This window comes from Doryrhamphus excisus, linkage group LG17, assembly GCF_037039965.1.
Source record: "Doryrhamphus excisus strain RoL-2023G ecotype Guam linkage group LG17, RoL_Dexc_Guam_v1.1, whole genome shotgun sequence".
Lineage (NCBI taxonomy): Eukaryota > Metazoa > Chordata > Actinopteri > Syngnathiformes > Syngnathidae > Doryrhamphus > Doryrhamphus excisus.
Window position 1 is genome coordinate 4,881,719 of NC_136373.1, and position 14,890 is coordinate 4,896,608.

The 14,890-nt window shown below is 42.0% G+C and overlaps 1 protein-coding gene across 1 annotated transcript in view; it reads left to right on the plus strand.

Moving 5' to 3' along the window:
- The window catches only part of mtor (mechanistic target of rapamycin kinase), a 90,209-nt gene that overhangs the window by 43,011 nt on the left and 32,308 nt on the right, over positions 1-14,890 (plus strand). Inside the window, exons 29-32 of the mRNA XM_058084201.2 lie at positions 6,660-6,735; positions 9,642-9,781; positions 11,821-11,921; positions 13,745-13,860. Of these exons, the coding sequence (XP_057940184.2) occupies positions 6,660-6,735; positions 9,642-9,781; positions 11,821-11,921; positions 13,745-13,860 (433 nt within the window). The remainder of the gene's footprint in view (positions 1-6,659; positions 6,736-9,641; positions 9,782-11,820; positions 11,922-13,744; positions 13,861-14,890) is intronic.

Below are 14,890 nucleotides of genomic sequence, written 5' to 3' on the forward strand. Positions count from 1 at the left end.
CCCACACATGCACGGGGAGAACATGCAAACTCCACACAGAGATGGCCGAAAGTGGGATTGAACTCGGGTCTCCTAGCTGTGAGGTCTGCGCGCTAACCACTTGTCCACCGTGCCGCCCTACTATACCTATAACGGATACTTGTTTACAACGAGTATCCGGCTCATCCCTAATAAACACCACGACAAACTTCTTGGTGCCGGACAATCCGGTGTAAGAGAGTGAAACCTCACGGGGAATGTTGTCTTCTTCGACGGGGGGCGTTGAGGTAAAGGCTAGCTTTCTGCTCTGAAGTCTACTCTAGCGGAAGGTTAATATGCAGCCTAAAAACATTAGCCACGTTTACATGAGTAGTTTTTTTCTTTCCGAATGGAATCTTTCCGAATGATCTTTCCGAAAGCAATGGTATACATGGAAAGGAATATTCCAATTACGTGTCTACATGCTCCGCTATAATCAACCAGAATAGTCAATGGGGCATACGCAGTAAAATGTAAACACCAACATCACGTGATACCGACTTCCTCGAGGTTTTCTTTCATTTGTTGGAATAACTCCGTATTGCCAGTTTTTCCGTTTGTCCAGTCTTGAAATTTAGTTTGACTCAAAACCAAACTTTCCGCAGCAGTCCAGTGCCGATTGATCGCCTCCATTTTTTTAAATCGAAAAACATCTCAAGTTGTGTGTTACGTCATATCTCCGTATTCGCTGAAAGAACGCACCCGGGAACACTAAAAGATAAAGTTCAATCTTGCTAATATTTTATAATTAAGCTCGGCACATGTTTTATATCGATATGTATTTTTTTTTTTAAAAACTGGTCTTGTGAATGGCGTATAGAAGGAATTTGGAATTGGAATATTTGGGTCCATGTATACGTTGCTATTGACTATGGACTTGTTTGTTAACATGGAAACAACAACATTCCAATGATGATTGTAATTTCCAGCTTTCAGGGGGGGGTGTTGGTGGGGAGGTGTTCTTTTCTTTTGGCCTCTTGACCGGAAAGGTGAAGAGGCCCAGAAAACACTAGTCTACATTGGTCTTCTCCCAATTTGGTGATCACGTTTCAATCGTTTTTCCATGTGATGCCCAGACACTCTTAACTTGCTTGAGGCAACAAAACAACCCCCCCCCCACTAAGCCACTCTTATCCCAAAAATAATATGCTAGGACACAGGTCACCCAGTATTGATGTAACTTCCTTTGCATCCACGCTTCCCGCATCCAACTATGTGTCGCTTTCTCCGTCACACAGAGGTTGAGGTCTGCGTTTGATAAAAGGCGCTTAAGTCTTAATTGTTACCATAGAACACGTTCGTGCCAAACTTCCCTCAGAGATCATGTATTACAAGTTGACTTTCCTGTTGAAATCATGTTGGGGATGTGTGTGTTGATTACGTCATGACAGTTTGAGCTCTGCATTGTAATGGTCATATAATGCTCAGTAAATAGTTAGAAAGATTGAAATTTTGGAACATAGGTTTGTTTGTGGTTGGGTTTATATTAGACGGCTTATATTGAGGGCTGCACGGTGGCCGAGTGGTGAGCGCGCAGACCTCACAGCTAGGAGACCAGGGTTCAATTCCACCCTCGGCTATCTCTTTGTGGAGTTTGCATGTTCTCCCCGTGCATGCGTGGGTTTTCTCCGGGTACTCCGGTTTCCTCCCACATTCCAAAAACATGCTAGGTTAATTGGCGACTCCAAATTGTCCATAGGTATGAATGTGAGTGTGAATGGTTGTTTGTTTATATGTGCCCTGTGATTGGCTGGCTGGCCACCAGTCCAGGGTGTACCCCGCCTCTCGCCCGAAGACAGCTGGGATAGGCTCCAGCACCCCCGCAACCCTCGTGAGGATAAGCGGTAGAAAATGAAGGAATGAATGTGCTTATTTTGGCTGCACGGTGACAAAGTGGTTAGCACGCAGGCCACACAGCTAGGAGACCCGAGTTCAATTCCACCCTCGGCCATCTTTGTGTGGAGTTTGCATGTTGTGGCATGGGATTTTTCCGGGTACTCCAGTTTTCTTCCCCATTCCAAAAACATGCTAGGTTAATTGGCGACTCCAATTTGTATGAGTGGTTAGTGCACAGGGCTCACATCTAGGAGACCCAAGTTCAATTCCACCCTCGGCCATCTTTGTGTGGAGTTTGCATGTTGTGGCATGGGTTTTTTCCGGGTACTCCGGTTTTCTCCCCCATTCCAAAAACATGCTAGGTTAATTGGCGACTCCAATTTGTATGAGTGGTTAGTGCGCAGGGCTCACAGCTAGGAGACCAGGGTTCAATTCCACCCTTGGCTATCTCTTTGTGGAGTTTGCATGTTCTCCCCGTGCATGCGTGGGTTTTCTCCGTGTACTCCGGTTTCCTCCCACATTCCAAAAACATGGTAGGTTAATTAGCGACTCCAAATTGTCCATAGGTATGAATGTGAGTGTGAATGGTTGTTTGTCTATATGTGCCCTGTGATTGGCTGGCTGGCCACCAGTCCAGGGTGTACCCCGCCTCTCACCCGAAGACCGCTGGGATAGGCTCCAGAACCCCCTGCAACCCTTGTGAGGATAAGCGGTAGAAAATGAATGAATGAATGTGCTTATTTTGGCTGCACGGTGACAAAGTGGTTAGCGCGCAGGCCTCACAGCTAGGAGACCCGAGTTCAATTCCACCCTCGGCCATCTTTGTGTGGAGTTTGCATGCTGTGGCATGGGTTTTTTCCGGGTACTCCGGTTTTCTTCCCCGTTCCAAAAACATGCTAGGTTAATTGGCGACTCCAATTTGTATGAGTGGTTAGTGCGCAGGGCTCACAGCTAGGAGACCCAAGTTCAGTTCCACCCTCGGCCATCTTTGTGTGGAGTTTGCATGTTGTGGCATGGGTTTTTTCCGGGTACTCCGGTTTTCTCCCCCGTTCCAAAAACATGCTAGGTTAATTGGCGACTCCAAATTGTCCATAGGTATGAATGTGAGTGTGAATGGTTGTTTGTCTATATGTGCCCTGTGATTAGCTGGCCACCAAGTCCAGGGTGTACCCCGCCTCTTGCCCGAAGACAGCTGGGATAGGCTCCAGCACCCCCCGCGACCCTTGTGAGGAAAAGCAGTAGAAAATGAATGAATGAGCTTATATTGACGTTGGCAGTAATGGTCTCCTATTATGCAAAAGTTACTTCTATAACAATGTTCTAACCGTAATACTTATTCATGATCCAACATTAGTAACAGTAGTATCAGGCGCCTTATTGAAAGCAGTGTTGCATAAATGTCCGTTCTTCAAAGGCTCTGATGTGGCTATTTTGTGTGATTCCATTCTTATTGTAGCTTTGTGATTCCATATTGGTGTTGCCGATACCACTCCAGCACTTTTGTACTTTTGACTGAGACTTAGAAGAATACCACGACGTAGTAAATGTCTCTGCAGATGTCAACCCTATACATTTCATGGACCAATATTAATTTTGTAAACTGCACATTGCCAGTCCGCCTTCTAAAAATATTATGTTTTACATTAAGGTCTAGTTGGCCCCAAATATCCAGGATCAAGTGGATTTTTCTTAATAATTAGATTAGTTTCAGTTGCAAGGCCTGGTTTCCCTCTCTGTTTGCTTTGCATACATTAGAGATTATTAAACCAGGGAGTTGGCTTTCTTTCTTCCATTTTTTTTTAAATAGTAAAGTATATTGTTCTCTATCAATCCATCATAGGCTTTCATATAAACATGGATGTTACTTACCTCATGGAAAAGATTCACTTTTCAAAAGAGCTTGCAGTCACATTCGTTGTTGAAAGCCAAGATCCTTTATAGTGATTCATAATGATTTCACTTTACAGTATGCTGCACTTTTGGGTTTCCCTCTGGATATTTTGAAGAACAAAAGTCTGTTTTTGTAATCAAAATGGTTCTAAATATTCTCTCTAATTCAAGCTTAAAAGCTTCAACCCACTATGAGTTAACATATGTAGCTATACGGTATGAAATTGTCCTTTTTTTGAGTCTAATAGTCGCCTGGGTTACTTTGTCTTGTTTACATTACAAAGGCAATTGACCGGCCAAGCCCAAGAGTGAAAAATGTTATCCTCCCATCCTGTGTGGAAGTGGTAGGTTCTTGGAATCTTAATTTTAGAAAAAATGAAGCCTAACTGGTAGCTAGCAGCGTAAACTGTGAATATTAGGAGTGTTTAGATAGATAGATAGATAGATAGATGGCTCCCGTATTTTTGCCAGGTTCCAAGCTCCCATATTTTTGCCAAGTCATGAAGTCAGCCATCGAATATCTGACAGGATAGAGTGAAAAAAGTTATCCTCCCATCCTGTGTGGAAGTGGTAGGTTCTTGGAATCTTAAGTTTAGAAAAAATGAAGTCTAACTGGTTAGCTTGCTAGCTAGCAGCGTAAACTGTGAATATTAGAAGTGCTTAGATAGATAGATGGCTGCCGTATTTTTGCCAGGGTCCAAGCTCCCATATTTTTGCCAAGTCATGAAGTCAGCCATGGAATATCTGACAGGATAGAGTGAAAAAAGTTATCCTCCCATCCTGTGTGGAAGTGGTAGGTTCATGGAATCTTAAATTTAGAACAAATAAAGCCCAACTGGTTAGCTGGCTAGCTAGCAATGTAAACTGTGAATATTATGAGTGTTTAGGTGACTATAGGGATGTTATTTCATGTCTACAAGGCTCTAATAATGTTAAAACCCATATTTAAAAAGTCATAAATAGGTTTTCCTATTATATTTCCTTTATAGTTTTTAACAGATGGCTTTCACTGTGGGACAGCGAAAGCTGACAAATGATGATAGAGTGAAAAAAGTAATCCCCCCATCCTGTGTGGAAGTGGTCGGCATCATGGAATCTTAAGTTTAGAACAAATAAAGCCTAACTGGTTAGCTTGTTAGCTAGCAATATTTACAGTGTAAACTCTGAACATTAGGAGTGTTTAGGTGACTATAGGGGTGCTATTTCATGTCTACAAGGCTCTAATAATGTTAAAACCCATATTGAAAAAGTCATAAATAGGTTTTCCTTTTTAACAGATGGCTTTCGCTGTGGGACAGCGAAAGCTGACAAATTATGATAGAGCGGAAAAAGTTATCCTCCCATCCTGTGTGGAAGTGGTAGGTTCATGGAATCTTAGGTTTAGAACAAATAAAGCCTAACTGGTTAGCGTGCTAGCTAGCAATATTCACAGTGTAAAATGTGAACATTAGGAGTGTTTAGGTGACTGTAGGGGTGCTATTTCATGTCTACAAGGCTCTAATAATGTTAAAACCCATATTGAAAAAGTAATAAATAGGTTTTCCTTTTTAACAGATGGCTTTCGCTGTGGGACAGCGAAAGCTGACAAATTATGATAGAGCGAAAAAAGTTATCCTCCCATCCTGTGTGGAAGTGGTAGGTTCATGGAATCTTAGGTTTAGAACAAATAAAGCCTAACTGGTTAGCGTGCTAGCGAGCAATATTCACAGTGTAAAATGTGAACATTAGGAGTGTTTAGGCGACTATAGGGTTGCTATATCATGTCTACAAGGCTCTAATAAATAGATTTGTGCAACCCCGGTGACAAACTACAACAATGTCGGTGACCTCCATGCTTGTCAACAAGGCATCAAATACTTATTTCATTCATTCATTCATCCTCACGATGGTCACAGGGGTTGCTGGAGCCTATCCCAGCTGTCTTCGGGCGAGAGGCGGGGTACACCCTGGACTGGTCGCCAGCCAATCACAGGGCATACTTATTTCATTCAAATACAAATTGATTCATGTGTTTTTTCAAGACCCTGCTAAAGAGATTACATTTGGTTCCTATCAAGCCACTCCATGCATGAATATTAATCATAACTGTCAGATATTGAGTGCAGCATCAGCAGCTCGCAGCGGACACCTGCTGAGCCGTTTCATCACATTCTAACCTCGACTGTGCGTGAAAGCGAATTCGACTGTCCTCAGGAAGCAGCGCTTTTCAAACGGCTTCCTTTTGACTGGCTCGTGGGCAAACCCGCCTCTACTTTTCTTTTCTTCTACTCCACTCACGATTCTTTACCCGTGGAGGAAGTACAGTTGCCTTTCACAGGAGTGTTTCCAGATGTGTGTGGGGGGGCGGGAAAGGGGGGTTTGTGAGTTCAGGGTGTGATTGTGACAGATAACACACTTTGAAATGTGTGACAAATGTTTCCCTCAACAGTAATGAATTTTGCTCACCGAGAAAAAACACTTCCGTATATTTTCCAAAATGCATTTGCTCAAGATTCTTTTGTCGCCTGGGAATGTTGTTGGTTGGAATCTTCAAAAGTTGAGAGTCGAGACAACCGGAATCTTCAAAACATAGTCTTAGCTTCTTTTTTTTTTACTTTTCCCATAATGCATTTCATTTGAGCAAAGCATTTAATTGGAAGACAAGCAGTACAGATGTTGTCCATCCACAGCGCTGAAGGAGGCTGATGTCAATGCACCGCCCCAGATGCAATGCATTATGGGAAAACTTTTTATTTTAAACTTGTATTGGTACATGTTTGTATATTTCTCATGCATGCAGTCCCTTTTTGAGTGTTAAGTCGCTGTGTAATGAGTTTAGTTTTTTTTTTTTTTGTTAGATCATACCATGAGTCAGACTGTTCTCCATCACAGCTCCTCATGTCCTAATAGCTTGTTTTTGTCTCGTTATATTTCAGCATCAACAATAAACTGCAACAGCCGGAAGCTGCGTCAGGTGTGTTGGAGTACGCCATGAAACATTTTGGTGAACTGGTAAGTGTTTTGCTTCTTTAACGTCATTTAAAACTGTCATATACTTAAACTGTAATTAGTCATAAATACACAGGATTTGTCTTTTTTAATAAGTCAAAACAGTTCATTCATTGTAGCACGGTCAAACCACTTTTATAATTGTATGTATATTTAAAAATGTCAAGTTAGACAAGAAAATGAGTCTACCAAATGGAAACCATATTATCTTAGGTTCTGAATGTGTTGGACTTAGTAATTCTATCTGTCAACAGCAACACACACACAAGTACAGAGTACTTTGACCGTTTTCAGTTATAATACAACCTTAATGAACTGTATCATGGGTGGTCTTATGTTTACACACACACCTCTTCATGGGGTATCCTTCTCCTAATATACAGGGTCATTGGAGCCTCCTACTCGCAGAACACCCTGTTCTAAAGACACAGCATGTGGGAAACCCATTTGCTGGTGTGACTTGTTAGAAAAAGAAAAAAAGGTGTAAGAATAACAAATCTAGCTCTATTTACAAATATAATTTTATGTTATATGCTTGTGATTTCTTTTTGTCCTATAGTACAAAATACAATATACAAAAAAAAATGTGTGAAGTGGAAATATTTCAGGAAATCTGGAAGACCCGGGTTCGATTCTCCACTTGGCATCTCTGTGTGTTTGCATGTTCCCCCGGAGTATTCATGGGTTTTCTCCGGGTACTCCGGTTTCCTCCCACATTCCAAAAACATGCACGTTATGCTAGGAGTCCACTGGGCCGGCGCCAGTTGGTGTCAGTTCGCGCCAAAGATTATGTGATTGGAGCATAGTGGATCGCTGTGGTGCCGAAGTAATGTTCGCTCGGCATGTTGGCACCAACTGGCACCGGCCCAGTGGACTCCTAGCATCATTGGCGCAACTTACATTACATTCCAGTGGATTCCAGTAGGTGGATTGTTTGTGACATTTGGTTCCACTTGGTGGACACTTTGAAGATTTTAAACATTTTGAAATGTTTAAAAACAAAATTTGCCAAACAAAATTTTTGCCGCTGTTACAGGCTATCACAAGCCAGTTGGGAGGCAGTTTGAGCCACTGCACGTCACTAGGCACCTTATTGGTGACACTAGGCGCCACAGCAAATTGCATTGGCGCCAACTGGCATTGACCCAGTAGACTCCGAGCATCATTGCCGCAACTTGGCTTGCGCCATTACATTCCAGTGGATTCCAATAAGCGGATTGTTTGCGAGATTTGGTTCCACTTGGTGGAAAAATGGAAGGTTTTAAACATTTTGAAATGTTCTTGCCGCCAAACTAAATTTTTGCCGCTCTTACGGGCCACAACGAGCCACTTGGGAGACAGTTTGAGCCACTGCACGCCACTAGGCACCTTATTGGCGACACTAGGCGCCATAGCAAATTGCATTGGCGCCAACTGGCATTGACCCAGTAGACTCCGAGCATCATTGGCGCAACTTGGCTCGCCCCATTACATTCCAGTGGATTCCAATAGGTGGATTGTTTGTGATATTTGGTTCCACTTGGTGGACAAATTGAAGATTTTAAACATTTTGAAATTTTCTTGCCGCCAAACTCAATTTTTGCCGTTGTTACGGGCCACCACGAGCCAGTTGGGAGGCAGTTTGAGCCACTGCACGCCACTAGGCACCTTATTGGCGCCACTAGCAAATTGCATTGGCGCCAACTGGCGCCGACCAAGTGGACTCTTAATATTAGGTTCATTGGTGACTCCAAAAGCAATCTAAACTCGCTAAATGTACTGCAAAAAAGGTCAGTAAGGATAATTCATAATGCCGCCTACAGAGAACATACTAACTCCTTATTTCTAAAATCACAAATACTTCAACTTGCTGATATAGTTCATCTTCAAACAGCTAAAATAATGCATAAGGCTAAAAATAACCAATTACCTAAAAATGTCATCCAATACTTCTCTACAAGAGAGGATAAATATGATCTCAGGGAAGAACTACATTTGAAACACTTCTATGCTAGGACTACGTTAAAAAGCCATAGCATTTCAGTATGTGGAATCAAACTATGGAATGGATTGAGTAAGGAAGTCAAACAATGCACAACGATGAGCCAATTCAAGAAACAATACAAGCAGTTGATGTTTGCTAAATACTTCGGTACCTGACAAAAAATAAAAAAAAATAATAAAAAAAACACAAACTATATTATGAAAGCAGGAAGTGAACAAATGTAACAGTTACTGATTGGTATGTGACTCACGGAGCAGTTAGGCAAATTAGGAAGTGGCAGAAGGCAGAATTAAGTGTTTTTCCCGTAAAGAGACTGACGCACATCAGTGACCTAAGGATTCATGAAACGGTCAACAACCATCACCATTGTTAATTTAAAAAATATATTATGTGTTACTTGTACCTTTTTTACACCTATACACATATAAAACAATACAATAAAATAACATTACTTCCGTATGTGAAACTAAAGTCAAGTCAATGTCAAGTTAAAAAGGTCAAGTCAAGTTAAAAAGGTCAAGTCAAGTTAAAAAAGTAAAGTAAGGTAAGGTAAAATTAAATAAAATTAAATACAATAAAATTAAATACAATTTAATGAAAATAAATAAAATTAAATAAAATTACATTAAACAAAACAAAACATATTAGGAAAGCAGGAAGTGAACAAATGTAACAGTTACTGATTGTAAAAGTACCAGAATTGAGGGGTAGGATTTAATAAGCTTTGCTTCTTCCTACTCCTTTTGGACATGTGGAACTGTGAGCTGATTATGTGATGCATTCAATTGTAATCTGATGCATGTTCAAATGAAATAATACCATTACACTTCACAAAAATAAAAAAAAACACATACATGGTGTGCACTTTTTTTAATCATGGAGAAAAAAATGTTGCGCAATAAAGAACGTGTCACTTTCTGCCTAGGAAATCCAAGCCACCTGGTACGAGAAGCTCCATGAGTGGGAAGATGCTTTGGTGGCATACGACAAGAAGATCGACATGAACAAAGAAGATCCAGAGCTCATCCTGGGCAGGATGCGCTGCTTAGAAGCCCTGGGAGAATGGTATGTTATGGAGTTATTGGATAGGTGATAGACGATGGATGGATGGATGGACTTATGTACAGTACAGTAATTTACAGAAGTGATTACATCAGTTCTCAAGGTACATACTATATAAGTATTAGTATATGATGCATGATGGTGGAGTGGTTAGCCTATTGACCACACAGTCAGGAGATCGGGAAGACCCGGGTTCGAATCTTCACTTGGCAAAGTTGAAGTGTATGGTGCCTTTTCCTAACTCGTCCTGACAAAAGTCACTTTTTTTTTGAAGGGGGGTGAAAAAATTGACAAAAATGGTTTTCTCCCGAGTTGACCAAAGTAATTCAATCCGGAAAGAATGAACCAGCGGCCGACTTTGACTTCGAGGGTGCAGCCACTCCACTCTGAAGGCTCACATTCAAAGAGTATTCTTGGGGGGGGGGGGACAGTCACGTCAAAAAGATCCAATGACGTGGACAGTTACAGAAATCCTGACGCTAAGCAGATGCCGTTCTACTTATGTAACTGTCTTGTGTCATTGTTGTCAACAGTGTCATTTGGGTAAATGATATAATATATATATATATTTTTTGGAACAAAATGATTTTGCTGAAGGTGTGTTTTAATGTTTGTGTTCGGAACAGTAACTGTCTGTTACGTAACGCTTGACAGGGTCACGAGTCAAAGGAGATCAGATTTTTAAGAACACATAGTTTCCTGTCAGGATAAAAAGGATATTGTACAGAACCTTGCTGTGTTAACCCAAAACTGGTGTCAAAGCGCTTAAATACAGTTAAAAAAAAAAACTAATAATAATACACGTCGGTGTCAAGTCAAATCAAGTCTGTTTTATTTCTTAGACGTTTAAACCACAACGGAAGCATTTTCTACCGCTTATCCTCACGAGGGTCGCGGGGGTGCTGGAGCCTATCATGGCTGTCTTCGGGCAAGAGGCGGGGTACACACTGGACTGGTTGCCAACCAATTCACAGGGCACATATAGACAAACAACCATTCACACTCACATTCATACCTATGGACAATTTGGAGTCGCCAGTTAACCTAGCATGTTTTCGGAATATGAAGTACCATTCCGGAATACACGGAGAAAACCCATGCATACAAACTCCACACAGAGATGGCCGAGGGTGGAATTGAACTCGGGTCTCCTAGCTGTGAGGCCTGCATGCTAACCACTTGTACACCGAGCAGCCATGATTTGAAACAAACTTATAAAACACTTTTTCACGCCACTGTATTTGCATATAGTATACCATTTATATAGTATTACCAGTATTTATAGTATTTACAATTTAATAATGTTTTTGTAATGCATGATTTTGGAATGTGGGAGGAAACCGGAGTACCCGGAGAAAACTCACGCATACACGGGGAGAACATGCAAACTCCACACAGAGGGTGGAATTGAACTCGGGTCTCCTAGCTGTGTGGCCTGCGTGCTAACCACTCACCCTTCATTCATTCAATTTCTGCCGCTTATCCTCATCAGGGTCGCGGGGGTGCTGGAGCCTATCCCAGCTGTCTTCAGGCGAGAGGCAGGGTACACCCTGGACTGGTGGCCAGCCAATCACAGGGCACATATAGACAAACAACCATTCACACTCACATTCATACCTATGGACAATTTGGAGTCGGCAATTAAATTAAAACTAGCATGTTTTTGGAATGTGGGAGGGAACCGGAGTACCCGGAGAAAACCCACGCATGCACGGGGAGAACATGCAAACTCCACACAGAGATGGCAGAGGGTGGAATTGAACTCGGGTCTCCGATCTATGAGGCCTGCGTGCTAAACACTCGACCGCCGTGCAGCCCCCTACTTCATATAATAAAAAAAATATTCATTCATTTGTATCCAAATACGTCAAGATACTGCAACTATTACATGTTATCACTATAACATATACTGCCTCACACTTTTTGTTCAATACTTTTTTCAATGCTGCTGAAAAAACGATGGAAACTCACAAATGGGAATATTTTGTGCATATGCATTTCACGCACGTGCTAATTTTTATTGGGTGTTCTTTTTCCCTCAGGGGCCAGTTACACCAGCAATGCTGCGAGGAATGGACTCTCGTGAATGAAGAAACCCAGGCCAAGATGGCTCGTATGGCTGCTGCAGCTGCTTGGGGCCTAGGTAACTAAATGGATGACTTAAGGCTGTAACGGTACTCCTTAATCACAGTTGGGAATGTACCTCAGTTTTAAGGTTGCGGTTTGGGTACATTTTTGTGTATAGTAAGGCAACAAATCATATTTTTGCAGGGGAATTGGTGTTATATCAATCAATTACACTGCCTTTGTTTATCAAGCGGATGTGTGATAATGGGGCTGTATGTGTACCTCTGTACTATACCAAATGTTCATTCATTCATTCACTCACAAGGGTCAGGGGGGTGCTGGAGCCTATCCCAGCTATCTTTGGGCGAGAGGTGGGGTACACCCTGGGCTGGTTGCCAGCCAATCACAGGGCACATATGGACAAACAACCATTCACACTCACATTCATACCTATGGACAATTTGGAGTCGCTAATTAACCTAGCATAACCGGGTACAAGCTGCACAAGCTATTAGCTGTATAAGCTGAGTGGGACCAATCACAGTGGAGTGAGTGTGCCCGGAGGTGGACCGTTTTGGAAATCCAAGGATATACAGTTGGAATAGGTGCAGATTCTGGAAGATCTAGAATGCTTTCTGTGCGGGTTATTGTGTGTAGCTGCTCTATAGGAGTCCGCAACTCAATACGAAGGGCCAAAAATGAGCATAATAGGTCCCCTTTAATAACTGGGAAACATTCATTCATTTTTCTACTGCTTATCCTCACAAGGGTCACGGGGGTGCTGGAGCCTATCCCAGCTTTCTTCAGGAGAGAGGCGGGGTACCTAGAAAACCCACGCATGCACGGGGAGAACATGCAAACTCCACACAGAGATGGCCCAGGGTGGAATTGAACTCGGGTTTCCTAGCTGTGAGGCCTGCGTGCTAACCACTTTACGCCGTGCAGCCCTCTACTTCATTCATGGCGGAGGGTGATGGAGCCTATCCCAGCTTTCCTCAGGAGAAAGGCGGGGTACACCCTGGACGGGTGGCCAGCCAATCACAGGGCACATATAGACAAACAACCATTCACACTCACATTCATACCTATGGACAATTTGGAATCGCTAATTAACCTAGCATGTTTTCGGAATATGGAGTACCATTCCGGAGTACACGGAGAAAACCTATGCGTACAAACTCCACACAGAGATGGCTTGAGGGTGGAATTGAACTCGGGTCTCCTAGCTGTGAGGCCTGCATGCTAACCACGTGTGCACCGTGCAGCCATGATTTGAAACAAACACTTTTTCACGCCACTGTATTTGTATATAGTATACCATTTATATAGTATTACCAGTACTTATAGTATTTACAATTTAATAATGTTTTTCGGACGAGAGGCGGGGTACACCCTGGACTGTTGGCCAGCCAATCACAGGGCACATATAGACAAACAACCATTCACACTCACATTCATACCTATGGACAATTTGGAGTCGCTAATTAACCTAGCATGTTTTTGGAATGTGGGAGGAAACCGGAGTACCCGGAGAAAACCCACGCATGCACGGGGAGAACATGCAAACTCCACACAGAGATGGCCGAGGGTGGAATTGAACTCGGGTCTCCGATCTGTGAGGCCTGCGTGCTAAACACTCGACCGCCGTGCAGCCCCCTAAAAAAAATATTGTCCAAAAAAAACCGCCTCCCTCTACGGCCTCCTGGTGGAGGGAAAACAAGCCAGTCAAAGAGCATCCCTCCGAGCTTTGTGGTCTGTGGCTTTGACTTTTCTATATGAGAACTCTCTCTTACATGTCGTGTTTGTTGTCCATGTGGTATCTACATTATATTACGCTCATCAAAGTTCAAAAGATCATCGTGTCCTTTATTTTTATTTTTATTTTTTTGTCTTTTTCAGGGCATTGGGACAGCATGGAGGAATATACATGCATGATCCCGAGAGATACCCACGATGGAGCCTTCTATAGAGCAGTGCTAGCCCTCCATCAGGATCTGTTCTCGTTGGCTCAGCAGGTACGGAATGGACGTCCACCCGCCACCCCCATTTACCAGCTATATTTTTAGAAAACATCTCATAAAAAGCAGGCCATGGGAATATGTTATAGTCTCTCAGTGGTCTGGAATTTTCATTAGTCTTTGGAGCAATGCATTCACCTCATTGGACACTGTAAAGACATGTAAAAATGTCTCTATGTATATCCCAGACATCATTTAATTCCCTTATTGCCTCATTCTGTTTGCATTTTTTTATAATGTGATCCCTATTCGGTACTGTAAGAGTTATGTAACTCACTTTTCAAGTATAAAATTATAAGTTTTCAAGGTCACACAATTAAGGCCTGGCTTTTTACTGCATATATGATGCTAAAGATGCTAAAGGCTAAGAAATGTGATATTGCACCATTACCGGAGTGGCTTATTTTGACTTGGGTGCATAGGCCGCTAACGAATGTCTTCTGTTTATACCAGGGGTGGGCAAACTACGGGCCGGGGGCCCACATGCGGCCCACCAAGCGTTTGAATCCGGCCCGCTAGTTACTTTCAGAGTATTTCAACTTTTAACAAAAAAAATTTAAAATTCAATTTCATAGTTTGATGTTGGGTGATGTTTAAAGTGCTCCTGAAAAAAGGGAAATGAGAACATATAGCTAATAGTATGACACTTTTACAAATAAAATTAGTTTTGCAATAATTTACTTTTTAATAATTTACTTTTACAAATAATAATTCAAGGCGGACTGTTAGAATTATAAGCGTAAAATAGTGTGTGTGTGTGTTAAATACTGTATTTTCCGTCTATAAGTTGCACTTTTTTCATAGGTTGGCTGTTCCTGTTCCTGAAATGAAAAAACTCTTAATATTACATAAACATTGGACACCTTTTCTGTTTATGTTTATTATTTTGTGTAGCTGAATAACCATTGTGTTAGCATATCTTACTCCGATTCAGCCTGTTCTCTATTCTTTTATTGTTAGAATTTGCCATCCAAGAGGACGTAATGTCTGTTTTGGTGAAGTAGTTTGTAAAATAAATTACCCGCAA